This window comes from Rhododendron vialii, chromosome 6a, assembly GCF_030253575.1.
Source record: "Rhododendron vialii isolate Sample 1 chromosome 6a, ASM3025357v1".
In the NCBI taxonomy this organism is placed as follows: domain Eukaryota; kingdom Viridiplantae; phylum Streptophyta; class Magnoliopsida; order Ericales; family Ericaceae; genus Rhododendron; species Rhododendron vialii.
The window spans coordinates 9,401,887-9,429,024 of NC_080562.1; the positions used below are offsets into that span (position 1 = coordinate 9,401,887).

General features: G+C 39.8%; 1 protein-coding gene across 2 annotated transcripts; it reads right to left on the reverse strand.

Moving 5' to 3' along the window:
* Positions 1-27: 27 nt before the first annotated feature.
* Positions 28-27,111, reverse strand: LOC131329887 (vicilin-like seed storage protein At2g28490). Of its 2 annotated transcripts, none has more exons than XM_058363304.1 (5): positions 26,712-27,111; positions 26,259-26,440; positions 26,083-26,163; positions 22,122-22,514; positions 28-495 (listed from the first exon to the last, which is right to left on the reverse strand). In XM_058363304.1, exons 1-5 carry the CDS (start codon positions 27,019-27,021, stop codon positions 43-45), a joined length of 1,419 nt encoding a protein of 472 aa, XP_058219287.1. In that variant the 5' UTR covers positions 27,022-27,111; the 3' UTR covers positions 28-42. The 2 variants fall into 2 exon arrangements, with proteins under 2 accessions (XP_058219287.1, XP_058219286.1); XM_058363303.1 differs by lacking the exons at positions 28-495; positions 22,122-22,514 and adding exons at positions 24,824-25,426; positions 25,594-26,007 and having other exon boundaries at positions 26,712-27,109.
* Positions 27,112-27,138: the final 27 nt, after the last annotated feature.

The window sequence follows — 27,138 nt, forward strand, 5'->3', positions numbered from 1 at the left end:
TTGTTGCTCAAAAAACCAAGTCCTACCACCTAGTGAATTCCATCAAAAGCCCATAACCATCTCATCACCAAAGCTCCTAATCACCTCAGGAATCCTCTCGTTCCGCACTTTCTCCGCTGAGGCAGACCCCGAGGGCAGAATGGTAGATTCACTCTGCGCGTTAACGATTCTCTCGAGCCTCTCCTCGCTCACCCCAAAGGCAGCTGCAAAAGCGGGACCCCTCATGCTTTGTAGGACAGAGTTAGAACCCACCAAGAACTGAGGCCGGTTCCTCCGGGCTGAGGTGGTGAACCCGAAGAACTCGAATGGGCCGGAGTGAGATGCGATCTGGCAGAATGGGAAGTAGCGGGGGATCCAGAACACGTCGCCTTCGTTCACTTTAGCATTCATGGCTAAGGTTCCGTTGGGAAACACTATTTGGATTTTGCCACTTCCTCTCAAAACGATGCCGTACTCTGTGGCGGTTGGATTGAGATGTGGTGCCATCATTGATCCCTATATATTGTAAAAACAAGAAATAGTTAGCTAATTTTGAAGATAAAAATGCAGTAATTAATTATCTACCAATTAAAATAAAATACTCGCCTAAATATTAATATCAAAACTCATAACAACCATTGTAACTTTTTCCTTAGTTTTACGTAAGAGCGTGGAAATGAGTAACATTACCGCAGTGAGATTGACAAGATAAAGGCCAACATCGGATCGCCGGAGGGGCGAATAAACGGACTGATCAACGGCAACGCTCGACCCGTAGTCATTTTCAAAGTCGGGCTTCCTGTCGAAGAGGTTGTATGAGTCTGGCTTGCTGCTTCTCTCTTCATCTTTTCCACTCACTTGGTTTCCAAAAACAAACTTCAAAAGCTTCCTTAACGACCACATTATGGGTTCATCATCTTCCTCGGTTGCTTCTTCATGGACTTGGACCATTCTCTTCAAGCATTGTACTCTTTCATAATGCTTCATTTCCAAGAATTGGGTCCAAACTCTTGATTGGTGCGAGTTCGACAATGATATGATGGGGCCAGATTTTTGCCGGGTCACGATCTGCCTCACTTGTGATTCTGAAACCTGCAAAAGCAATTGATTATAGAGTTTTTTTTTTTTTTTTGGTGGTCCCCGTGTTGGAATTATAAGTTGTTATGGATTGCTTACGTTAAGTGCGGTCGAAAGAGTTGAGCGTTCGAAACCAGCAAGTATAGATGTTGGATAAGAGCCTCCACCAATGAAAAAAGACTGTAGAAACATAAAAAAGAGAGCATACAATTCAGCAAATTTTGTTGAAATAAATCGAAGTCAAAACACACACAAAATTCAGTACCTAGCTAGGTAACTGTTAGTTATTTTTTTCCCCAAACAATTCGAGGGTTATTATACCTGGAAGGTGCCCCATCCAATGCTATCAGATTTTTCAATGCTACAAATGACATGAACCTGTTGGCCATCGGCAGTGTTAACCAAATAGAATGTAGAACCAGCTGGAATTCTATACACATCTCCGCAATTCAATCTCTTCTCAATCAGCTCATCCCTGTAGATTGATCCAACCCTTGCTCCGCCTGCAACCAACCTCATATAATAGAATCAATATCTAAAGTAAAAAAAGCATTCCAAAAACTTAGCCCCCATCAAAGAGATATGAGTAACCAATTAAAATGATTTGCCCTCAACAGTCAAACGTAACAGGTCGAGTATTAACTAGATAGGGATGAAATGTTACCTCTGCGGATAAAGAGGATCAGGTCAGAGTCGAGATACTGAGGGATGAAGAGGGAATTGGGCTCCATGGTGATAAACCCAACATGAATATTGGGCTTGTCCGAAATCCACCCGTGAGAGCCCCTCACCACCTTCATTTCCCCTGCTTCAGTCCTCACAATCCGCTTCATGTCCCGCAACAGGAACATCCTCTCCCTCTCTCTCCTCTCTCCTCCCTCACCGCCCTCATGGTGATGATCATAACCCCACACCATTGCCACCACATAGCACATGGCCACCACGAACAGCAACGAAGCACTAGTAATTCTCCCCATCTCTCTCTCTCTCTCCAACTTTCTCTCACTACTGCTCCTTTTATTTGTTCAGTATAGTGTTTGGCACTGGAATTCAGTTTTTGTGTGATGATGGGTAGAGAAGTGGAAGGTTTATATAGGGTAAAAGGGAGAGAGATTTGAGGGTGGTTAATGATACGTGTTATTCATCCAGTTTTGTCTGGAGATTTGGGTGGCATATTGGAAAGTATATACGCTGTTGAGAAATAACCGGTCATCACATGACTACATTTAATCCATTCAGGACATGGTTCCATCCCCAAATAAATCTAATTATGGAATTTCTTTTTGGCCTATACAGAATTTCATTCGGACAATTTTGGGATAAAATTATTTTGTAGATGAACATACCTATTGCGATTATTACCTCAGTCTTGTAATTTTTCAAAATGGCCTTCGCTCTACTCTCAATCTTTGCACCACTCTCGTGCTCTCAATTCTCAAAACTCACGAGTTTTAGATTGATGTTTGAGAGGTTTTTGAAAGACGCTTTCACGCTCGCGCATTATGTGACTTTGTTACTATCCCGTGTCATCCTTTTTGTCCTTTTTAATTTTATTGATACTTTCCAAACTAAAAAAATCAAATACATCCACTCATAATTTTTAAACTTTTGTGTACCAATTTAATTAAGAGCTCAATTAGTTCTTTAAACTGGTGGGAAAATACTTTGAATTCAGATTTACTTTTTAATTAAAAAAGTACAGTTACATTAATTTTTGAAAATAACAAATACTCCACTTTATGTATAATACATCGTCTAATTAAGATTAGTCGACTGCCCTCTTCTTGATTACCAAAACATAAAGACGAGGAGCGCCAAATATCTCTTTGGATAAAGGTTGTTAGAGGAAAATATAACTTAGACCAGGGGTGTTGGCTGCCTTATTTTGCAAAGGTCAGGTTCAACTTCTAACATTTGGAGGGATATTTGCTCGGTGGGGGACCTTGATTCCTGCCTTGGAAGGGTGATTCAAGAGGGCTTTGGCGTGTAGGTCAACTCAGGTCATGAAACCACCTTTTGGAATCATATTTGGTTGGGGAATAAAGCTCTCAAAGAAGAAGAATGGGAAAATGATGGATAAGGACGTGTTTTGATAATTAATACCCGCCAAAGGCATTTTCAGCATTAACAAATGTTCTTGGCATGTTCTTGGCGGGTATTAATTATCAAAACACGTCCTGAACCATCATTTTCCCAAGAATTATTTCCAAGGCTGTTTTCCCTGTCTACTAAAATGGAAGCGATGATGATCGGTTCAGTTGGGGAAATTCTGGAAAATGAAAGGTTGGCTCTGACGTTTACAAGAAGTTTGCGTGTTTGGGAGAATCAACGACTGGAGAGTTCGCTCTTGAGGTTACAGAATGTGTGTCTAGACCCCTCCAAACCTGACTCGTTACAGTGGAAATGGACAGCAGACAGAGGCTTTACGGTGAGATCAGCGTATAGGCAGGGAGAGTTGCAAAATCTAGTCAAGGAACTTAGTGTTGGGGTCTTTGGGGAAGAACTTGAGTCCTCCAAAGGTGGAAATTTTTGCATGGATGGCTATTCAGGAACGTGTGGCAACCAGGTCAGAACATTGTAATATCATTACGGAATCTCAATTGCTGCTGTGCCCTTTTTGTTTACTGCATTTGGAAACACCCCACCATTTGTTTCTTCATTGTCATTTCTCATGGGATATTTGGTCGCTGATTTTGGATTGGTGGGATATTGAGTGGGTCTGCCCCTCATCTGTAGAGACTATTGCTAGCTGGTGGTTTGATAAAAGGTTTTCGAAATATAGAGAAAAACATATGGGAAATTGTTTGTCTATTTTCTCGCTTATAGTCGACAAATCGACTAAGGGTCGTTGCGTGTGTGTGTGTGCTGGAATGTGGGTGTTTGTGGTGGTGGAGTTTGGTTCCTTGCCGTATTTCAGGACTTCTCTGGAAGCAAACTTAATGAAGTGAATGGAGATGAAAGAAGAATAACAAAATGGACTTTATTATTCTTCAAAATAGAAGTCGATCGACGGTGGGAACACAATCGAACAGACAATTACGTTACAAGCTACTCCTAGAGCAAGAAATGTAAAGTACAGATAAAAGTAGAAGCCTTTGGGCGATTGATTGGGATCTGTAACTGTCTTCAATTCTTGTATTTATAATGTGTGTAGCTTTGACTTGAAATTCAAATCAAATGGAATTCCCTCCTCTGGTTTGAATTGGGCGGTTACTTCTCCATGATCTCACACGTTCCCAATGTTGTAATTGCTTCAACTACCTGTATTAACTGTCTTGTCCACGATCTGCCTGTAACTTATGCTCTGAAACGTGTTCCGGAGTTGAATATTAACCGTCGATCAGTCCACTTGATTTTCCTTAATAGGCTTCACATTGCATTTAAATTAACTAGTCTAAAACGTGCTGACATGTGTAACATTTTGACCCAGTTGATCATATTAGACTAAATTACTAAATTATGGTGTAAACAATGCCCCCCTATTTACCTAAGTTAAGGATTAACTTGGGTAAATAATCCCTTAGTAAATCACCGCCTATATAAAGCAGAGTACTTTAAATTTTAGGGCACGAATTTGAGTTTCTTCTCACACCAAAACCCTAAAGCAGCTCAATCCCGAATGGCACCGAAATCCAAATTGAAGGTTTCTAGCGATCCAGTTGAAGATCCGACTACCGAGTCAGTAACGGAGGACTCTTTTCGATTTCCTGATTTGTATCGAAATGGAATTAACCAGAACACCCAAGTTCTGATTCCCGACGATAACGTCAGTTCTCACTGTATATTGGGTCCAGTTTTTTCGTCGGCCATTCCGAATGGCCTTCCAGAAGTTTACCCTGTGGTGGAACGTGATCCACTTCTTTTACAGCTTCCAACGCTTGAATGGTCAGGCTGGGGTAAGAACACTTGCCTTCGTTCCTGGCCTTATACCGTCGAAATGGGATGGGTAGATTGGATAAGGCGTATGATGAAGTTTCTTTTCGAGGATTGGAAGACAATGGGAATTCGTGAGACAATCGAACTCTCACAATTTCCATTAGAAATGAACTCTGAACTTCTAGCCGCTGCAGCTTGTTTCTGGTCCAAATCATCCAATGCCCTAATTTTGCATTGTGGTTTATTATCTCCAACAGTCTTGGATATTTCTCATTTGACTGGCCTTCCTTCCTTAGGTCGTGAGGTAAATGCTCTACTTTCTCCTGATTCATATGATCCCCCATTTATTGTTCCATCATCTGGGGTTAGTTATTCAAAATGGTTAAAGACTCACTATAGAGCCAAAGCATCTGGACCTTGTTTCCATGAGAAAGTTGATTTTATCTATTTTGGATTTGTAGATTACTTATGGCAGTTCCTGGGCTTAGGGTTACCAAAGAATATCTCAATTTGGCCGTTTGTATGGCTCAAGTACAAAGGTTGGCCCTTGCTCCATTCGTTCTAGGATCCCTGTATAAGGGCTTGTTTACCTTTGTTGACAAGAAGATAGCAGACTCTTGTGGTGGTCCCTTTTGGATTTTCCAAGCTTGGTTGTATGCATATTTTCCTCAGCTGAAACCTAAGCTAAATAATTCTCTTCGATCAGATGAAGCCTTGCAAACATGCCGTAGCTATGCTGAACATTTCTTAGATTTTCTGACTCAAATAGAGGAATCATTCTTTCAAAGGTATTTTACTTTCTTCTACAAAGATAAAAGAAAGAATTGGCATGTTTTCTATCCATTCGGTAAATTCGAATATGCCTTTGAAAGGTAAGGCCATTTTTTGAGGGCATTCCATCAGCCTCACCTCAACTTGTAGAGAAAATGACTCATTCCAAGCGGTTATTCTGGGCCAGCATCCTTCTTCCAAGGCTTATCCCAGTCGGTTTTGCCCTGAATAACACTCCTTTTGGGAATTGTAGTTTTGAAAATTATTCTCCCTGTCAATTTGCTCGACAATTTGGCCTTTCACAAGGCATTCCCATACCTTTCGTTCATCCAGAAATTGCTGAGATGGCTTCAAGCAGGCTAACGATTAAGGCTAAGAACTCGCAAATGATATCCTTGATGGTTAGCAATTTTCACCATCGTGTGAAAGCCTTTAAGTTTATTGATTTCAAGACCAATGGTGGGACCTCGCCCGCCTTTGATGAATGGTGGTCGACTATGAAAGCCCTTTACTTCAGTGCTTCACTTTCGAATTGCCTGTACAGGCTTGACCCAGAATACAAGTATCTTCAGGACAAGGCTAGTAAGCAAAACTATTCATTGGATTTCAATTCAATTAGTTATTCTTCTACTAACATTGTTTCCTTAGCAGAGGAAACAGCTCAACTGCTTGATGAACCTTCCAAGGCCGTTGTGCCCCATGCAGAAGTAGTCATTCCCATATCATCTGTACCAAATGAGAATACCAGGAAAAAGAAAGCAGAATCAATCAAGGACTCTGAAACCGGGCCAAGAACGCAGACTCTCAGAATCAAGTCGGGTGTTCTGAGCCAGAAAGTTTCTAAAAGCCTTTCCATTGATAGATCCAAAAGACAGGTTGACGAAGTCTCTACCCCAATGAAGCAATCGACGAGAAAACACACCAAGAAACAAAGTTTGAGTGATAAAGGATTGACTCCAAGGGTACACTTTCACCTTCTTCTTCTTTTTTTATTGAGTCATGCTCTTCGTAAGCCTTTATATTCTCATCTTTTCTTTCTTTTACAGAAAGGTAAGGGAACAAAAATCGTGAATGCCTCTGAAGAAATGGAGGAGGATGAAAGTTCTTCGAAATCCTCACAAATTCAGAAGTATTCCCTTTCAGTAGGAGAGACGGTTGACACTGAATTGGCGATTGACCAATTCGAGTCTTTCAATACAGCAGTATCAGATCCTTTTGGATCAAGCTAATTGGTTACCAGAATTGCAGGAAAAACTTTTACATCAAGAAAATCCTTTGCTTCAGGACGACAGTTCTCTTCTGCAAATTGGTGAGGGCACGGTTTTGATGCCAGTTGATACTGAGCTTGGTGTACATATCAACCAACAATGCATTGACACAACAAACCAGCTTGAATCAGATTCAACCAATGCTGAACCAGGGAGGAAAACCACTGTTGACCCAACTTCTCAGCAAGCCCACAAGATTGATTTGAATCAGCAGGGTGACAGTAGGGAGGATTTGGCTTCCCCTCGGATGACGGATGTGCCTAATTTAGAGGTTCCACCAGCACCAAACGAAAAGGAGTTGGAAAAGAAGGGACCATTAGAGGGTCCCGTTCACATTGCCCAAACAAGTCCTAACAAAAGAGGTGGTCAGGGTGCAGAAGATGTAGCCTCTAGTCCTTCTGGTAATCAAGTTATATCACCAGCAGATGTGAATAATCCTAACCCTGTAGGTATTCCAAAGGCTCTTGCTTTAAATACATCCCCTCGTTCAGTGAACAAGGCTACAACAATTTCTGTAGGCATGGAGAATTCGGCTCAGGTTAAGTCTTCAAGTGATTCATTAAACCATCTGATGGAAGAAATAGAGTCGATTTCTCAAGCCTTTCGATCTCTAACTGAGGTCTCAGAATCCAGTAGTTCCTTCTTTTCCCTCCAGTTTAGTGAAGAAACTCAAATAGAAATTCAAAGTTTTTTTGACTTCTTACAACTTCCTTTTGAAAAATTGATGACGACGAAGTCTACAGAATTCAGTGCCTGTGTTGAATCTTTGTCTCAAAGGCATGTCTTTCCCCTCAGGGAACAAATTATTTTGGAAAACTATGCATCATTACTGGGTGATAACATTAGCCTTTTCCGGTACTATCAAAAAGAGATAAGCCAAAAGCAGGAGTTGATTGGTAACCTTTCCACCCTGACGATTAAGTTATCGACTATGCATACTGATGCTTCGACTTTGAAGTCGAGACTTGTGGCCATCGATCAGGAAGAACAGGAATTGTTACATCGACTAGGCCAATTGCAATCTGAGAAAGAACATCTTCTTGTAATAGCAAACCAACTTGATAAGGACTTCAAACATCTAGCAGAAGAGGGCAAAGGAGTTTCAGTCCATGTTTCCGCCGCTCGTGAGGACTTACAAAGAATAGAATTAAATGTGATGAACTTGTAACTAAATGGGAGGCTTTTAAGTCTTCTTTTCTTCATGAGTGACTGATGTTAGTTTTATAGTCATCGACTAGTTTTGTCAGTACAAAATTGTAATTACTGTTTGCTTTTATTACCTTTCAGCAGGTGGCATGCCAAAAAACTACGAATGACACTCGAATGGGTGTTAGGCCTTCAATGGCCCTTCTCTTACTTCTTGTTCGGAATGACTATCCCTTAACAAAATTTTGTGAATGTTCAAATTAAGGAATAAACCCACATAATTGGTTCGTATCCCTTTTACTTACAAATGTAATTCACACGATCAAAATCTTTGATCCCTATATATCTGGATCGTGGGCGCCTATAATCATGGCATCACCACGTCATGATTCATGGCGACGTTTCCTTTCTACTTTTAGGGAACATGCATAGTAATTAATGATGGTTAAGTACAGCAAATGATGCCGTTCTGCAGTAAACTAGCCGCCTTACCTTGGAAAACAACAATTGAGTGCACACTAACCCCATCAGTTGTCACGTCTTTTAATTTTCCCTCGGGGCAACTGCCCACAACCCAGACCTTTTTTGGTCTATAAATACCAACACTGAGTACAAGATCCAACCACTTGTGTTTCTACGTAATGGCTAACAACAGTTCTTCTACTCCTCTTTCTGCCCAAATCACTCCTGTTCACATCAAGCAGTTAGCCACTGAACTCTCATGGGCTCTAATGGAAGATCACAACGAGTGTAAACGAAAGATTCAAGCTATCCATGATCTAGTTGATAAGCACTCGTTAATGCAATGCAGGGTGCGCTAGTATCTAGTTTTAGTTAATTTCATCGCTTAATTAGTTGCTTCTGAATTGCGTTTACTCGTAAGGTATGTTTTTAGTGCTTTCAGGTAAATCGTGTGAATAAGGCATATTTTGACATCATCCATGGCCCGAGTGCGTCCAAGTACCCGAGGAATCAATGAAGACCCTGTCAGCCCCTGAAAATTTGTCTAAGTATGGAAAAATCACTTTTCGAAAAAATATCGATTTTCGAGATAAAAAATGGCGGTAATTGATCCTTGAATTTTTCTAAGAGCAACTTCAAAATTGCAAGGTTTTATTCAAAGATTAAGGTCATGTTTTGAGCCATTTATTCGATAGAAAAGTGTGATGTTTTCTATTTTACACTAAAAGCTGGGGGTCAACATTTTGATTGGATTGAAATCTCAAAATTCTGGTAATGTCATTGTTTCCAAATGGGGGGTACTTCCTTATTTTCATTAAATAAATTAAAGTAAAGAAAAGGTAAAAGAAAGGTTTAAAATGCAATCTTTACTTAAGTTTAGAGAATAGAGAATGAAAATAAGATGCTGTGGAGATTTGCCCGAGCAGAAGCAGAATTGCCCGAGCAGAAAGAGATTTGCCCGAGCAGAAGCAGAATTGCCCGAGCAAGAGGCAGGCAGCCAAGGCAGAAGATGACGGCCAAACATCGAGCTATTGAGCTCGGCATCGATGTCAAGGGAGAAGGTCCATCGATGCCGAGCCCCTTAGTGGTCCAGTCCCTTAACCATCTCGGCATCGATGGGATGTATTATGTTACATCGATGCCGAGCCCCATAGTAGAGCACTCTAAGGCCATTGCCATCGATGCCGAAGGGCTTAAGGGCGAATTTTCAGAGCATCTAAGGAATATTCCAGGCGCGGATCTTAGAAGTATAAAAGCTTATTTCATTGTTTTGTACAAACAAGTAGATAGAAAAGTAGACTTAGATTTGCTTACCTAATTTTAGATCTAGATCTAGATTCAAATTGTTCTTGAGTGTTCTTGTTGTTCTTCATTTTTCCAGCACTTATCTTTTAATTTTCTGTCCTTAGTTGTTACTTTTTGTTATTGTTGCCTTAATTAAAGTTGTTTATTTTCTCTCGATCTATCTTAATCTTTAATTTTCTTCTAGTCTTGTTATTTCATTATGTTAAGTAGATTTTCTCTTGCTCTTATCTCTCTAGATATGGGTGAGTAGTTTCCATGGTTAGGTCATGGGATGATTAGCATCTCATGGCTTGGGCAAAAATTGCATTTTGCACCCAATAAAGCTTTAAACTTTGATTTGAAAATTGATGTGGGGTTCGGGTTTGTTTGTCAAATTACCGAGGTGTTAACCTCTTTGATCATGTGTAGGTGGGAGCATCGCCTACCCACCACACATGATGCTTAGAGCTCTGTTGCTCGAGGTATTTGCCAAATGAATTCTAGAGCTAGCTTGATTCACAAATCATTTTATCTTCCGATTTGAGAGCTATAACCAAGTATCTTAAATTGTGTAGTTGGGTGAAAAGTGTGATTTAGCTCGGGTCTTGGGTGTTAATAATTCCTAGACCTAGCCTATCTTTTCTCTAGTTAATTCGTTTTTAATTTAGCCTTTTATTTCCACCGTTTAAAGTAAAACAAAGTTGGCTGTCTAAAAGCCGAAAGCCCTTACTTGCATCTACAAATCCGAGCAAGCCATATAATTATTCCCTTGGGTACGATCCCGGATTTCCGGTTTATTATGCTTCAACAGACGTTTTAGGCCCTACGCTTGGGGCGTTATTCCATTACATCGGAGCAAACGAAGCACTAGTGGAGGGTATGGCACTTCGTATGGAGAAGATGGAGTCTGCCATTAAACTCGTGGTGGCAAACTGGGACACCATCGACTACAAGCCTCCTCCAATCGATCCTGCTAACATCAGGTCCTCCATGGCTGGCACCTCTGGTCAGTGGAAAGAATGGCCTAAAGAATAGGCCTTCTTTTGTGGGGGAGTCCTGGTGTTTTTTATTTTCCTTTCTAGATCTCGTTTGAGATCTTTTCCTTTTGTGGTTAGGTCTCCACAGGGATCTTTTCTTTACTAGGTTCCCGTTTTGGGTTCCTTTCTTTTCGTTGTTAGATTCTTCTTGGGATCTCTTTTTTGTTTATGGACTGCCTCTTGTAACGTTGCCCTATCCATGGGTAGCTTTTGACTATGGAATGAATGTTTGTTTTAACTCATGTTTTCCCACATAGACGAAAAATAATGCTTTAAATATTTACCATTAATGGTTCTTTCGTGAAGAATCCCTTCGATTGATTCTAAATGATATGCACCTCCTCGTAAGATTTGAGCAATACAGAAAGGACATTCCCAATTTGGAGACCATTTTCCAAATCTTCCCTTCTTCCTTTTTGAATCGATTGGGAGAATTGTTTTCCAAACTAAGTCTCCGACTGCAAAAGATTTTTGTTTCACTCTTTTGTTGTAAGCCCGTTCCACTCTTTTCTTTTGGACTTGAAGAATTTGGTTCAGTGCATGTAACCTTTTTTCTTCCAATCCATCGATGTCCAAATACATTGCTTCTTCATATTGCAAGTTTGGATCATAATGACGTGCCACCCTTAACGATTGAACATTAATTTCGACTGGCAAAACTGCTGCGTGCCCGTAAACTAGTTCAAACGGAGTTACCCTAGTTCTCTCTCTTTGTGATGTTCTATATGCCCACAAAACTCTAGGCAACAGATCATGCCATTCTCTTGGGTTATCATCGATTACCTTTGCCAAGGTGTTCTTTATAATTTTGTTGGTCGATTCGACTTGCCCATTAGCTTGGGCATAGTACGGAGTGGAATTCAAGATCTGTATTCTATACTTTTGTGCATACTAGACAACTTCTCTACCATTGAATATAGATGCCTGATCAACAGTAATGGTTTTAAGAATCCCAAATCTACATAAAAGATATTCCTCAATAAAGTCAATCACTTGTTTTTGTGAAATGCCTTTTAAAGGTATTGCCTCTGTCCATTTTGTGAAATAATCAGTTGCTACTACAACAAATTGGTGCTGTAATGAAGATGCTGGGTGGATTTCTCCTATCATATCGACCGCCCAACCTCTGAACGGCCAAGGTTTAATAATCGGCTGCAATTGATGAGCAGGTATCCTTTGGATAGGTCCATGCTTTTGACATTGCTGGCAACCTTTAGCATACTGAATGCAATCAGCCCGAATGGTTGGCTAATAATATCCGTGTCTCTTAATTAACCATCTCATTTTATCACCAGCTTGATGGGCACCATAGGTTCTTTCATGGACCTCTCCCATGATTCTCATCGATTGGTCTTTGCTGACACACAACAATAGTAGGCCATCAGAAGTTCTCCTATACAAATCCTGTCCTAGCAGAACATAATTGACGGATCTGCATTTGACAATCCTTTCTGCTTTCTCATTAGGATTTATCAAATAATTTTTTATTGGAACCATCCAATCATCAGAAACATCAATTACTAATACATCCAATCGATTCTTCTCCCTCTCCATTGAGAAGGGTAAAAACCTTTTTTGAATTCTGATTATTTTCTCAGTGTCCCCTTCAGGAATTTCAACTCCTGAGGCTGCTTGAGCCATTTGATTGGCTTCACCATTTTGAAGTCTCAAAATATGCTGAAAATGTATCTCATCATAGTTTTAAGCAAGACGTCGAACTTTTTCAAGCTGCAAATTCAATAAGGGGTGATAACAGTTATAATGCCCTGTAACTTGTCGAATGATCAACTGTGAATCCCAAGAGACTTTCAAATATTGTATATTCAAATCTTTTGCTATTTCCAAGCCTATGATTAAGGCCTCGTATTCTGCTTGATTGTTTGTTAGAACTCTATTCTCATCGAGTTGGAAAGAGAACTAGAACATTTCTCCCTTTGGAGATGTCAAGACAACACCTGCCCCAACTCCATTGTCTATTTTTGAACCATCAAAAGATAATTCCCAAGGTTTAAGCTCCACAAAATGCACCTCGAAGGTATGGCTTGAGTGCACCAATGGATAGCCAAGGGAATGGCTTGAGTGCACCAACGGATATACAAAGCCTTTCCAGGCAGTTGGCACAGGTTTTGTCTAACCCAGAAGACGAAGTGGCACAGGAATTGATTACCCTGATGAGAAGGGTAGTTACACCTCCATCTATCAAAGATGTTGATGCGAATGGTGTAGTCCACGAACAGTTGCAATCTGGTGATTTGCCGAGACAGGCCCCTCAACAGGTATATTCAAACCCAACATTTGAGTCAAATATGAATGTGCATAGTCGGCCATTTGTAGGCCCAACTGCTCTACGATCCACAGTAAAGCCAACCAGTTTTTATCGGAATGTTCCATCTATATATGAAGTTGGAAACAGTAGTGGGTATGGCCAAAATAATAGTCTAAATCCTGGTCAGAATCCTCAGAATGGTTTCACAGGAGTCCATGATATGAACAATGGTCAGCATATATACAGCACTGCACAAACTTTGCCAAATCATGGCAATTACACGTACCATACAATGCCAGCTGTGTCAAATAATGAAAATAATGGTCAATACGTTCACAATCTGCCAAATACTGGCAATGGTAACAGTCAGAATGTCCCTTTCACACAACCTCATGTACCAAATGTCCTTAAAGTCCCGGATCCCATAAATATTAATAGGGCACAAATATTGGAAGTCATCCAAGATGTGTACGGACCAGGGCTACGCAGGGTAGAGAAACCTATGTTTAGGAAGCCTTACCCACATTGGGTTGACAATGTTCCTTTGCCAAGGGGGTACAAATTGCCTGAGTTATCACTTTTTAATGGCACAGAGAACCAATCAACAATTAAGCATGTAGGCCGATTTTGCCTTCAATTAGGCGAACTTGGTTCTGATGCTGTTTTTAAATTGAAATTGTTTCCGCATTCGTTAACAAAAGCAACATTCACGTGGTTCATAAGCTTACCTGCAAATTCTATCCATACATGGCAAGATATGGAAGAACAATTTCATGCTCAATACTTCAGGCACGAACCAGAGGTTTCAATCGCTGATTTGGCTAAGTTAAAAGAAAAGCCAATTGAAACAGCAGAACAGTTCTTGACTAGGTTTAAGAGATTAAGAAACCAGTGTCATTGTAATGTGCCAGAAACCGAGATAGTTCGAATAGCTCAGGATGGTCTCGAGTTTAATTTTAAAAAGTAGTTTAATGGATCTAATTTCAAAGATCTGTTTGAACTTTCTATGAGAGCGTCTCAATTTTAAGCTATTCTCCAGGAAGAAGAACAATTAAAGAATACGTCTCTGGAAACATATTACCAAGATGTAGAAGGGGATATTGAAATCGATGTAGCACAAGTTGTTGGAAAGTCCCCCATAATTTGTGATACTTTGGTTAAAGCAGAAAACCAATGAATATGCCTTCATCCCAACCCAATAGGCGTGGGGGGCAAGCAAATTATAGACAATATTCGTTTGATTTAGCACAAGCTGACTAGATATTTGATGAACTGTTAAAACAAAAGTTTATCACCTTAAGTCCTAGGCATATTATTCCTTCTGATAAAGATAGAAAAGGAAAAGAATACTTCAAATGGCACAATTCGTTTAGGCATAATACTAACAATTGTGTTACATTTCGGAATTGTGTACATGATTTGATCCAAAAAGGGCTGCTGCAATATGCTAAAGGTGATAAGGACCCGATGGGTATTGAATCAAACCCTTTTCCAAAGATTGAAGTGAACATGGTGATAGCCAGCCTAGCTAAAAGGCTGGGTTCTACTATTGCGAAACAGAAGAAGGGGATGAAGATCAGATGCAGACTGAAGAAGAATCAGCAAAGTTTCATTCCTCCAGATTCCCAAATGATTACCTTTGTATCAAGTGCGGACACGAGATCCAGTATGGAGAAGCAATTATAGCAGAAAAAGAGCAGAAAAGTGCATTCTCCAAGTCTGGAATAAGGTTTAACACAATGGGGGGAAACGATCTTCAAATATATGTTGGGGCTAAACTGATTTATGAAGGAATAGACCCAGGGCTTTTCAACAGTATAGAGTCAGAACATTGTTATGGGCCAGATGATGGACCATTCTTATTCAGAGGACACCCAGTGGTAATTGCAAGGCCTGGGGTACCTCCTTGCCAAGACCTTGAAGCAGTGGGGTACCAATTTTCCAATCGAGGGAGATACCCTAATCAAAGGGGTGCTGGTTTCAGAAGAGGTATTGGACCACGAGGTGGAGGACCTTATGGACGTGGGTGGCACCAACCTAGGATGGTAATGCCGCCTAATCACGATCACGAGGATTGGAGCACGCTTAATCATCCTAAATTCCCAGCAGAGGGTTGGTATACCAAAGTGTCAAGTTCACAGAAGAGAAGATTTCAAAGAAAGTTTGTAGCCAGGGCTTATAGTGACCCATGGGGTCATGTTTTCGAACCAAGAGAAAGATTGGAACCATCAAAGGTTTCAAACATGGTGTGGACTCGAGGGCAGGGAGAAACCAGTGGTCCAAAACAGCCAATTCTCAAGCATGGGGGGCAAGAAAGTAATGCTGAAGTTTCTCCCCAGTCGACTGCCCAACCAAAGGGTAGGAAAGAGTTGAAGCAGAGCTTGAAGAAGAAGATGGAGGAATTTCAGAAACTCATGGAAGCAGACGATGATGATCTCTTTGACGAAGGATCAGAACAAGAAGATCTCATCAAAGATGCTTCCCCGTCTCCACAGAGATCTACAACATTTGGCGAAAGTCTGGCCGCAATCCAATTCGGGTCAGTACCTATAAACTATCAGTGTAATATGATATTAGTTCTGCCAAAGCAGTTCAAGGCAAAACCAAATCAGCCCATGAACTTGGCAGGTGATGTTGAGGATACCACTCAATGGATTGTGAAAATAATGGATAAAGAGAAACATCCTCTGTCACAGCCCATTAACGTCGAGACGGATGAACATGGAAACAGTATCGTAGTTCTTAGAACACCTGATGATGCCTCAATAAGGCATTTGAAACCACTATATATCAAACTTCATATGAATGGCGAACCTATCTCGAAAGTGTTGGTCGACAATGGGGCAGTAGTCAATATTTTACCCTCTAGAATGCTGAAAGTCCTGAACAAAACCAATGACGATTTGATCCCAACAGAAGTTACAGTTGGCAACTTCGCTGGAGGATGTTCTCCTGCTAAGGGGGTCATATCTTTGCAACTGCAAGTTGGGACTAGGAGGATGAATGCAACGTTTTTTGTAATTGATTCTTCATCTAATTACAATGCCTTACTAGGCAGAGATTGGATCTATATAAATAATTGTGTGCCATCTTCTTTGCATCAGGCTTTGATCTTTCTGAAGCAGGGAGAAGCAGCGGGAATGGAGGTCTTTTGGGCAGACCGACATCCATTCAAAGTAGAGACCAATAATATCGAAGCGGATCTCTACAACGAACATTTGTGGCCAACAAGGATAGAAGACTCAGAAGTCAAATCTAATCGAGTTGGGGTAACTGAGAGTCAATTCCTCACATACATTAAGGAAGGATTCCAGGAGTTGAGCAAAGATTTCACCAGGTCTAACATTATATCAAGGCCTGTCAAAGTGGACCAACAAGTTTTTAATGTTTAAAGACCTATTAAATACAGGAAGTGAAGAGTTGGCTACCGTTAAAGCCACTTTTAAGAGGTTGTTTTCTTTTCTTGTTGATAGGAAGTTGCAGGCAAATGAGCCTATTTCTTGTAATTGGGTTGAGTGTGTTTTTTATGATAGCCCACTAAACATGAAAGAATTAGGTTTAGCATACTTGAAACCAGCACCGGCTAAGCTGGATGATGATGGGGCCCAGGTTAAGGATCCCACGGAAGAGGTAAACCTAGGAACTCCAGAAGATCCTAAGATCACATATGTAAACGCTACTTTGCCTGATGAAATAAAGGAAAAGTTTAAGTATTTGTTGCGTAAATTTAAAGATTGTTTTGCTTGGAGTTATGATGAAATGCCAGGTTTAGATAAATCTTTAGTCGAGCACAAAATACCTATAAAAGAGAATTATGTACCTTTCAAACAGGCACCCAGGAGAATGAAAGATGACGTTCTTCCTCAAGTCAAAAAAGAAATGGAACGCTTATTCGAAGCAAAGTTCATTCGACCGGTCAAATATGCTAAATGGGTTTCAAATGTGGTCCCAGTATTAAAAAAGAATGGAAACGTTAGAGTTTGCGTTGATTTCAGAGATCTCAATACAACATCACCAAAGGATGAATATCCAATGCCTGTTGATGACTTGCTAGTCGATGCAACGGTAGGGTACCAAATGCTGTCCTTCATGGACGGTAATGCCGGTTACAATCAAGTGTATATAGCAGAAGAAGATACGCATAAAACAGCATTTAGATGTCCTGGGTACATAGGAACGTTCGAATGGGTGGTTATGGCTTTTGGATTAAAGAACGCAGGAGCAACCTATCAAAGAGTTATGAATGTCAAAAGCATGGACCTATCCAAAGGATACCTGCTCATCAATTGCAGTCGATTATTAAACCTTGGTCGTTCAGAGGTTGGGCGGTAGATATGATAGGAGAAATCCACCCAGCATCTTCATTACAGCACCAATTTGTTGTAGTAGCAACTGATTATTTCACAAAATGGACAGAGGCAATACCTTTAAAAGGCGTTTCACAGAAACAAGTGATTGACTTTATTGAGGAATATCTTTTATGTAGATTTGGGATTCCTGAAACCATTACTGTTGATCAGGCATCTATATTCAATGGTAGAGAAGTTGTCCAGTATGCACAAAAGTATGGAATACAGATCTTGAATTCCACTCCGTACTATGCCCAAGCTAATGGGCAAGTCGAATCGACCAACAAAATTATAAAGAACACTTTGGGAAAGGTAATCGATGATAACCTAAGAGAATGGCATGATCTGTTGCCCAAAGTTTTGTGGGCATATAGAACATCACAAAGAGAGAGTACTAGGGTAACTCCGTTTGAACTAGTTTACGGGCACGCAGCAGTTTTGCCAGTCGAAATTAATGTTCAATCGTGAAGGGTGGCACGTCATTATGATCCAAACTTGCAATATGAAGAAGCAATGTATTTGGACATCGATGGATTGAAAGAAAAAAGGTTATATGCCCTAAACCAAATTCAAGTCTAAAAGAAAATAGTGGAACGGGCTTACAACAAAAGAGTGAAACAAAAATATTTTGCAGTCGGAAGTTTGGAAAACAATTCTCCCAATCGATTCAAAAAGGAAGAAGGGAAGATTTGGAAAATGGTCTCCAAATTGGGAAGCTCCTTTCCGTATTGCTCAAATCTTATGAGGAGGTGCATATCATTTAGAATCAATCGAAGGGGTTCTTCACGAAAGAACCATTAATGGTAAATATTTAAAGCATTATTTTCCGTCTATGTGGAAAAACATGAGTTAAAACAAACATATTCATTCATAGTCAAAAGCTACCCATGGATAGGGAACACAATCGAACAGACAATTACGTTACAAGCTACTCCTAGAGCAAGAAATGTAAAGTACAGATAAAAGTAGAAGCCTTTGGGCGATTGATTAGGGTCTGTAACTGTCTTCAATTCTTGTATTTATAATGTGTGTAGCTTCGACTTGAAATTCAAATCAAATGGAATTCCCTCCTCTGGTTTGAATTGGGCGGTTACTTCTCCATGATCTCACACGTTCCCAATGTTGTAATTGCTTCAACTGCCTGTATTAACTGTCTTGTCCACAATCTGCCTGTAACTTATGTTCTAAAACGTGTTCCGGAGTTGAATATTAACCGTCGATCAGTCCACTTGATTTTCCTTAATAGGCTTCACATTGCATTTAAATTAACTAGTCTAAAACGTGCTAACATGTGTAACATTTTGACCCAGTCGATCATATTAGACTAAATTACTAAATTATGGTGTAAACAGAAATATAGAGAAAAACATATGGAAAACATGCTTTTTTGCAATACTTTGGTCGATTTGGCTTGTGCGGAACGATTTTATCTTCAATAATGCATCTTCTCGGGTTTGGGATGTGGCAGATCTTATCAAAACTAGGGTGGCTATGTGGAAGAGAACCAAGCACGATCTCAAGTTATATATGGTGGAAAACTTTAAGGACTACCTAAATGGGATTTGTAAACTGAGATTTTAGTCTACCTTTGAGGTGTTATTCATCCAACTTTCTATTGGATGTTGTTGTTTTGGTAATTGATCTCTTTTGTTAGTATTCTAGTGAAGCACTTTGTGTTTCTCTTGTCATTTCCCTCGATGTATCCCTTCGAGTTTAATAAAATTTCGTTTGCGGAGAAAAAAATAAAAATCATAGACGTGTGTATTTAATTAGTTATGCGCAATGGAATATTAATTGCAACTTTCACCAAGGAAAGTAAAATTACTTGAATTGAGTAGACAAGCTATTTTCGTAGTTCATTTAAAAATTAGACCATAAACATTGAGATAAAAAGCACAATTAAATGCTCATGTCCCACTTGGCTTTGCCTATGGCTGGGCACACCATGAGGTCTATCTTTTGTAGGATGGAGTTCATTTTTATTTATAACTCAAGCGTCCGGACCAACTTATGCGCACATAATACTTACTAAGTAGATCATTCAAGTAATTTCATCATATAACCTACATAACCTTTACAAGTTGGGGAAACTAAAAATGAATTGATACTCACTTACATGAAAAATGCAATACAAAATATATGAGTAGTACATTCATGAGAAATAATTTAATTGACTCTAGACTCAATTATTTTGTAATAACTCTAGTATCCGGGCCAACTTACGCACACTTTGTAGTAATCATGGGGGACCAATCTCACCACCCACTTATGAGAGTCCCAATTCAAATTAGAGAAAGTTCTATATAAACTGATCTCAATGAACTACTTCTTTACAGAGTTTTGAGTTTTTGACACAAATGCCTATCTGCACCGGTTGGTTTCCACATATTCTGTGGAAGAGTTTCCAACAATCATATATATATATATATATATATGAGGAATTTTCAAGTGAGGGATCCTTCATTTTGTTAAAATGAGGGACTTTCATTTTCCGATCAAATTTTGAAAATCCGAACCGTTCAATGTGTGCAGAACGTAATTTTAAGGGTCCCCGCGAGAAATCAGCAAAAAAAATGACCGGGAAGGGCGTCATCCGAGCAATTTTTTTTTAACCGTTCAATGAAAACTGCTCGGATGAAGCCCTTCCCGGTCATTTTTTTTGCTGATTTCTCATAGGAACCCTTAAAATCACGTTCTGATCACTTTGAGCGGCTCAGATCATCGAAATTCAATCGGGAAGGGGAGTCCCGCATTTTAATAAAATAAGGGATCCCTCACCGGAACCTAACTCATATATATATATATATATATATATATATATATATATATATATATATATATATATATATATATATATTTATATTTATATATATATATAGACACACACACTCGGGATCCAATGAGGGATCCCGCACGGGCTTATCGTGCGGGACTCCCCTTTCCCGATCGAATTGCGATGATCCGAGCCGCTCAAAGTGTGCAGAACGTGATTTTAAGGGTACCCGCGAGAAATCGACAAAAAAAATGATCGGGAAGGTCTTGATCCGAACGTGATTTTAAGGGTTAAAATCACGTTCTGATCACTTTGAGCGACTCGGATCATCGTAATTCGATCGGGAAAGGGGAGTCCCGCACGGTAAGGCCATGCAGGATCCCTTAGGAGATCCGGACTGTATACACACACACACACACACACACACACACACTCCCTCCGTCCCAAATTCTTTGTCCGGTCCACAAAACGGAGTGTTAAAAATAATTCAAATTTTTTTCAAAAATTAAAAATACTCATTGATATCTAGTAAGTTGTTGAAACATTTTTGATTTTGTCTTGCAAAAATTGTATTATTTTTAACACTCCGTTTTGCAGACCGGACAGAGAATATATTTGGAACGGAGGGAGTATATTGGAAATCTTTCTCATTCCAAGAATGCCAACACCAAGTTACGCTGCCAAAATTATCCCAAGAATGGAGTTGAGAAGAAATACAAAAAGGCAAATTACCAACTTGGATGTTGTTGGAGAGATGCGCTAATGTGCCACAAGGCCCACAACAAACGAGTGGTAAAATTACCGTATATACAGTGTAAACTTCGCTACAGAGATGTGACAGTTAATTGAATGAGACGTACTAAGTAGTCACGTACGTATATATACATCACGAGGTTCGACGCAAATTGTTGAACCATGTCAACAAGATGAGTGTGGTGTGACAATTATTTAGTGAAACTGTTTTGAAGATACGGTTAATGATTTAATGTCACTAAAATTTGCAAAACAAGAAAGTCGTAGGACAGGAAATAAATGCAACATGAAGTCTTATATTCCGTTATTCACAACTCTCAAGCCTCAAGGGCATTGAACAAAACAAAGCCAAATCCGCGAGGAAGAAAAACAAAAACAACGAAAACAAAAACAAAATTGAAAGCAAAAAAAAAAACTGCTTTCGAAAAACAAATCCCACCTTATTGCTTGAAAAACCAAGTCCTACCACCTAGTAAATTCCCTCAAAAGTCATTAACCATCTCATCACCAAAGCTCCCGATCGATCACCTCAGGAATCCTCTCGTTCCTCACTTTCTCCGCTGAGGCAGGTCCCGAGGGCAGAATGGTAGATTCACTCTGCACGTTAACGATTCTCTCGAGCCTCTCCTCGCTCACCCCAAAGGCAGGTGCAAAAGCGGGACCCCTCATGCTTTGGAGCACAGAGTTAGAACCCACCAGGAACTGAGGCCGGTTCCTATAGGCAGAGGTGGTGAACCCGAAGAACTCCAATGGGCCAGAGTGAGACGCGATCTAGTAGAATGGAAAGTAGCAGGGGATCCAGAACACGTCGCCTTCGTTCACTCTAGCATTCATGGCTAAGGTTCCGTTGGGAAACACTATTTGGATTCTGCCACTTCCTCTCAAAATAATGCCGGGTTGAGATGTGGTGCCATCATTGATCCCTATGGTAAAAACAAGAAATAATTAGCTAATTTTGATGATAGAAATGCTTAGTCATCATAAAATAAAATACTCGCCTAAATATTTATCAAAACTCATAACATCCATTGTAACTTTTTACTTAGTTTTACATAAGAGAGTGGAAGTGAGTAACATTACCGCAGTGAGATTGACAAGATAAAGGCCAACACCGGATCGCCGGAGGGGCGAATAAGCGGACTGATCAACAGCAACGCTCGACCCATAGTCGTTTTCAAAGTCGGGCGTCCTGTCGAAGAGGTTGTATGAGTCTGGCTTGCTGCTTCTCCCTTCATCTTTTCCACTCACTTGGTTTCCAAAAACAGAATTCAAAAGCTTCCACATAATGGGTTCTTCATCTTGCTCGGTTGCTTCTTCGTGGACTTGCGCCATTCTCTTCAAACATCGCACTCTTTCATAATGCTTCATCCCCAAGAATTGGGTCCAAACTCTTGATTGGTGCGAGTTCGACAATGATATGATGGGGCCAGATTTTTGCCGGGCCAAAATCTGCCTCACTTGTGATTCTAAGACCTGCAAAAGCAATTGATTCGAGTTTTTTTTTTTGTTGGTCCCCGCATTGGAAATATAAGTTGTTATAGATTGCTTACGTTAAGTGCAGTAGAAAGAGTTGAGCGTTCGAAACCAGCAAGTATAGATGTAGGATTCGAGCCTCCACAAATGAAGAAAGACTGTAGAAACATAAAAAAGAGCAAACAATTTTAGCAAATTTTGTAGACATAAATCGAAGTCAGAAAACACACAAAATGCTGTACCTATAGCTAGGTAACGTTATATGCAACTGTTACTTTTATTTTTTTCCAAACCAATTCAAGGGTTAATGTACCTGGAAGGTGCCCCATCCAATGCTATCAGATTTTTCAATGCTACAAATGACCTGAAGTTGTTAACCAAATAGAATTTTTCAAATGAACACCCTATGTCGGTTACTGTTACTAACCGACATAAGCGGCCCTACAAAGAGCCTAAGGTATTCAAATGAACACCCTAGATAATTTTTCTTGTACATGATATTTCATATATTTTAAAGGTTAGTTTATTATTTGAATACACTATTCACTCAACTTTGAACACCAAACTTATTTAAATTCGAACACATGATAGTTTACTACCCAATCCAAAGCCATTTTGTTGAAAGAAACGGCGAATTTTCAGTTCAGAAAAGCAATTGAAGGATTAAAGTTCAAATGTTATGTCGAAAAGGGGAAAATTGATATGAATAATTGAAGGTTTGGTGTCAAAAGCAATATACTAATATATAAACTATTAAGTTATTTATTTGAGTCTTTTTATTAGAATTGATAGCATTTAAGTTACTCAATTATGATCACCCGAAAAAAAAAATCTGGAGCCGCCACTGCTAACCGATAAGAGAGTTGATAACACTTAGAATAACCTAAGGAGAGTAAATGTGTCCGACCTTGGGGGTATCTTCTTCTTGGCAACTCCAATTATTGTTGTTAGGTAGAGCTCTAGCTAACAGGATTTTTCTGTTTTCCTGGCTTTAAAAAAAATGTGAGGTGATCTGTAGCGATAGGTTAAGCTTGTTTTTTTTATATGATATGACGCTCCAAATTGGTCGAGTTTGTCATCTTTGTATTATACTCTTTGGTGTATTACTACAGAGTTTCGTTTTGTATATATCATGTTATTTATGGTAGGAGAACCTTTTTTGCTGATAAAAAAACTCCAATTGTTGTCAACTTAATTGGTGCTATTGTCGTCAAAATTGCGTTTTATGGCCGGGTCGAGAATTTGCCTCAAATTTTCATCCCTAAAGCTCCAATAAGGTGCTAAACTTGGTTCTAAAATAGCATGGTTCTATCTGGTTCCAAATATAGAACCACGAATGATTATAGCCAATCATTAGCTTTCTGTGACCAAATACACTGTTGGTCACCAAAAGTGGTCACTGAATGTGTATTTTCGATCCTGTAGTGAATTACCACACCGCCAAAACCCAACTATTTTCCATCAATTCACCGCTAAAACTTGGCCGGAAGATGCATGGCCGGAACTCTTCCGGCTCCGGAAGAGTTCAGTAAGTAGTTGACTGGGGTAGAAAAGGTAGGCAATTGAATGGGGATTGAGAAGGTAAGGAAAATGAAATGGATGAAATGAAAGTTAGTTAAATTTATTACAACCAACCTTTGAGGAGGCAGTATCGTAATTTGAAAAAAAAAAAAAAAAAACTTTTTGGTGTCAATTTTTGACAAAGAGTATAGCCATTTTGAAACTACCATTAGAGTCGCTCGTAAACTCATCTTCGGAAACTAGTAAATTGGAAACCAGAGGGAGAAATGATACTCCATTAGAATTACAGAACGGTGGAAGCATGGCATAATCGCAGCTCTGTATGGACTGTCGTCAATGAAGTACTCTAGAGAGTTCGAGTTTTGACACAAACAGCGCATATGAGCCGTATGATTGGTTGCCACATATTCAGTGGAAGAGCTTCCTACAATCATAGTATTTGCAGGTAATCTTTCTTATTCGAAGAAAACGCAAACACCAAGTTCATTGAAAAACGGTGACAAAATTATCCGAAGAAGGCAAACAATAAAGTTGAGAAGAAATGCAAAAAGCATCTTTCCAACTTGGATGTTGTTGGAGATCGATGTGCTAACAAACGAGTCATAAAATTACCATGTGATATATATATATATATATATATATATATATATATATATATATATATATATATATATATATATATATATATATATATATATATATATATATATTTCAAGATTGAAACTATTTGGACATTATGGTAAATGAGTTAATGTCGCTAAAATTGGCAAAACAAGAAAGTCGTAGGACAGGGAAGAAATGAGAAACGGCATCTTATTCACAACTCTCAATCCTCAAGGGCATTGAACAAAACAAAGCCAAATCCGCGAGGAAGAAAACCAAAAACAACGAAAACGAAAACAAAATTGAAGGCATAGAAAGACGTGTCCAAAAAACAACTCCTACTTATTACTCAAAAAACCAAAGCTCCAGATTGCCTCCGCGGGAATCCTCTCATTCTTCACTTTCTCCTCCTCCGAAGATCCCGAGGGCAGGATGGTAGATTCACTCTGAGCATTCACGATTCTCTCGAGCCTCTCCTCGCTCACACCAAAGGCAGCCGCCAAGGCGGGACCCTTCATGCTTTGTAGGACAGAGTTGGAACCCACCAAGAACTGAGGCCGGTTTCTGCGGGCTGAGGTGGTGAACCCAAAGAACTCGAATGGGCCGGAGTGAGACGCGATCTGGCAGAATGGAAAGTACCGGGGAATCCAGAACACGTCGCCTTCGCTCACTTTAGCATTCATGGCTAAGGTTCCGTTGGGAAATACTATTTGGATTCTGCCACTTCCTCTCAAAACAATGCCGTACTCTGTGGCTGTTGGGTTGAGATGCGGTGCCATCATTGATCCCTATTGTTAAAAAATATATATAGTTAGCTAATTTTGATGATAAAAATTTAGTAATTATTATCAAATTAAAATAACATACTCGCACATGTATTAATATTAAAACTCATAACATCAATTGTAACTTTTTGCTTAGTTTTACATAAGAGTGTGGAAATAAGTAACATTACCGCAGTGAGATTGACAAGATAAAGGCCAACACCGGATTGCCGGAGAGGCGAATAAACAGACTGATCAACAACAACGCTAGACCCGTAGTCGTTTTCAAAGTCGGGCTTCCTGTCAAAGAGGTTGTATGAGTCTGGCTTGCTGCTTCTCCCTTCGTCTTTTCCACTCACTTGGTTTCCAAAAACGGAGCCCAAAAGCTTCTTAAACGACCACATAATTGGTTCTTCATCTTGCTCGGTTGCTTCTTCATGGACTTGCACCATTCGCTTCAAACATTGCACTCTTTCGTTATGCTTCATTTCCAAGAATTGGGTCCAAACTCTTGATGGGTGCGAGTCCGAGTGAGAGTTTGACAAGGATATGATCGGGCCAGATTTTTGGCTGGTCATGATTTGACTCACTTGCGATTTTGAGACCTACAGTAGCAATTGATTAGAGTTTTATTTTTCTGGTCCCCTTATTGGGAATTTTAACTGTTATATATTGCTTACGTTAAGTGCGGTAGAAAGGGTTGAGCGTTCGAAACCAGCAAGTATAGATGTTGGATTCGAGCCTCCACCAATGAAGAAAGACTGCAGAAACACAAAAAAAGAGCAAACAATTCAGTAAATTTTGTGGAAATAAATCAAAACGTCAGAAAACACACAAAATGCAAGGGTTAATGTACCTGGAAGGTGCCCCATCCAATGCTATCAGATTTTTCAATGCTACAAATGACATGAAGCTGTTGGCCATCGGCAGTGTTAACCAAATAGAATGTAGAACCAGCTGGAATTCTATACACATCTCCGCAATTCAATCTCTTCTCAATCAGCTCATCCCTGTAGATTGATCCAACCCTTGCTTCGCCTGCCAACAACCTCATATAATAGATCAATATCAAAAGCAACAAAAACATTCCAAAAACATTGTTCAATGATATTTTAGCCATATAGCTTCTTTATGCTGTAACATTCTTGTTAGTTCATTATCCTCATTTTAGCGTAGATCATACGATTTTGAAAAACAAAACTCTCTCCACTTTACTCCCCATCACAGAGGTATGCGTACCCAAAATGATTTGCTCTCAACAATCAAACATAACAGGTCGAGTATTAACTAGATAGGGATGAAATGTTACCTCTGCGGATAAAGAGGATGAGGTCGGAGTCGAGGTACTGAGGGATGAAGAGGGAATTGGGCTCCATTGTGACAAACCCAACATGAATATTTGGCCAGTCCGAAATCCACCCGTGAGTGCTCCTCACCACTTTCATTTCCCCTGCTTCAGTCCTCACAACCCGCTTCATGTCCCGCAACAGGAACATCCTCTCCCTCCCTCTCCTCTCTCCTCCTTCACCGCCCTCGTGATGATTGTAACCCTTCACCATTGCCACTGCACAGCACAGGGCTAACACCAGCAGCAACAAAGCACTTGCGATTCTCCCCATCTCTTTGTCTCTCTCTCTCTCTAGCTTTCTCTCACTACTATTCTTCTTTTTGTTGAGTGATTGCTGCTAGAATTCAGTTTGTGTGATGATGGTAGGAGAAGTGGGAGGTTTATATAG

Excerpts from the sequence above, each read along its gene's own strand:
- LOC131329887 (XM_058363303.1), bottom strand. The coding sequence starts at position 27,021 with ATGGGGAGAATCGCAAGTGCTTTGTTGCTGCTGGTGTTAGCCCTGTGC. Across the intron at positions 26,441-26,711 it reads CATCCTCTTTATCCGCAGAG|GCGAAGCAAGGGTTGGATCA; the intron begins GTAACATTTCAT and ends GGTTGTTGGCAG. Across the intron at positions 25,427-25,593 it reads ATCTTGTCAATCTCACTGCG|GGATCAATGATGGCACCGCA; the intron begins GTAATGTTACTT and ends TTTTAACAATAG.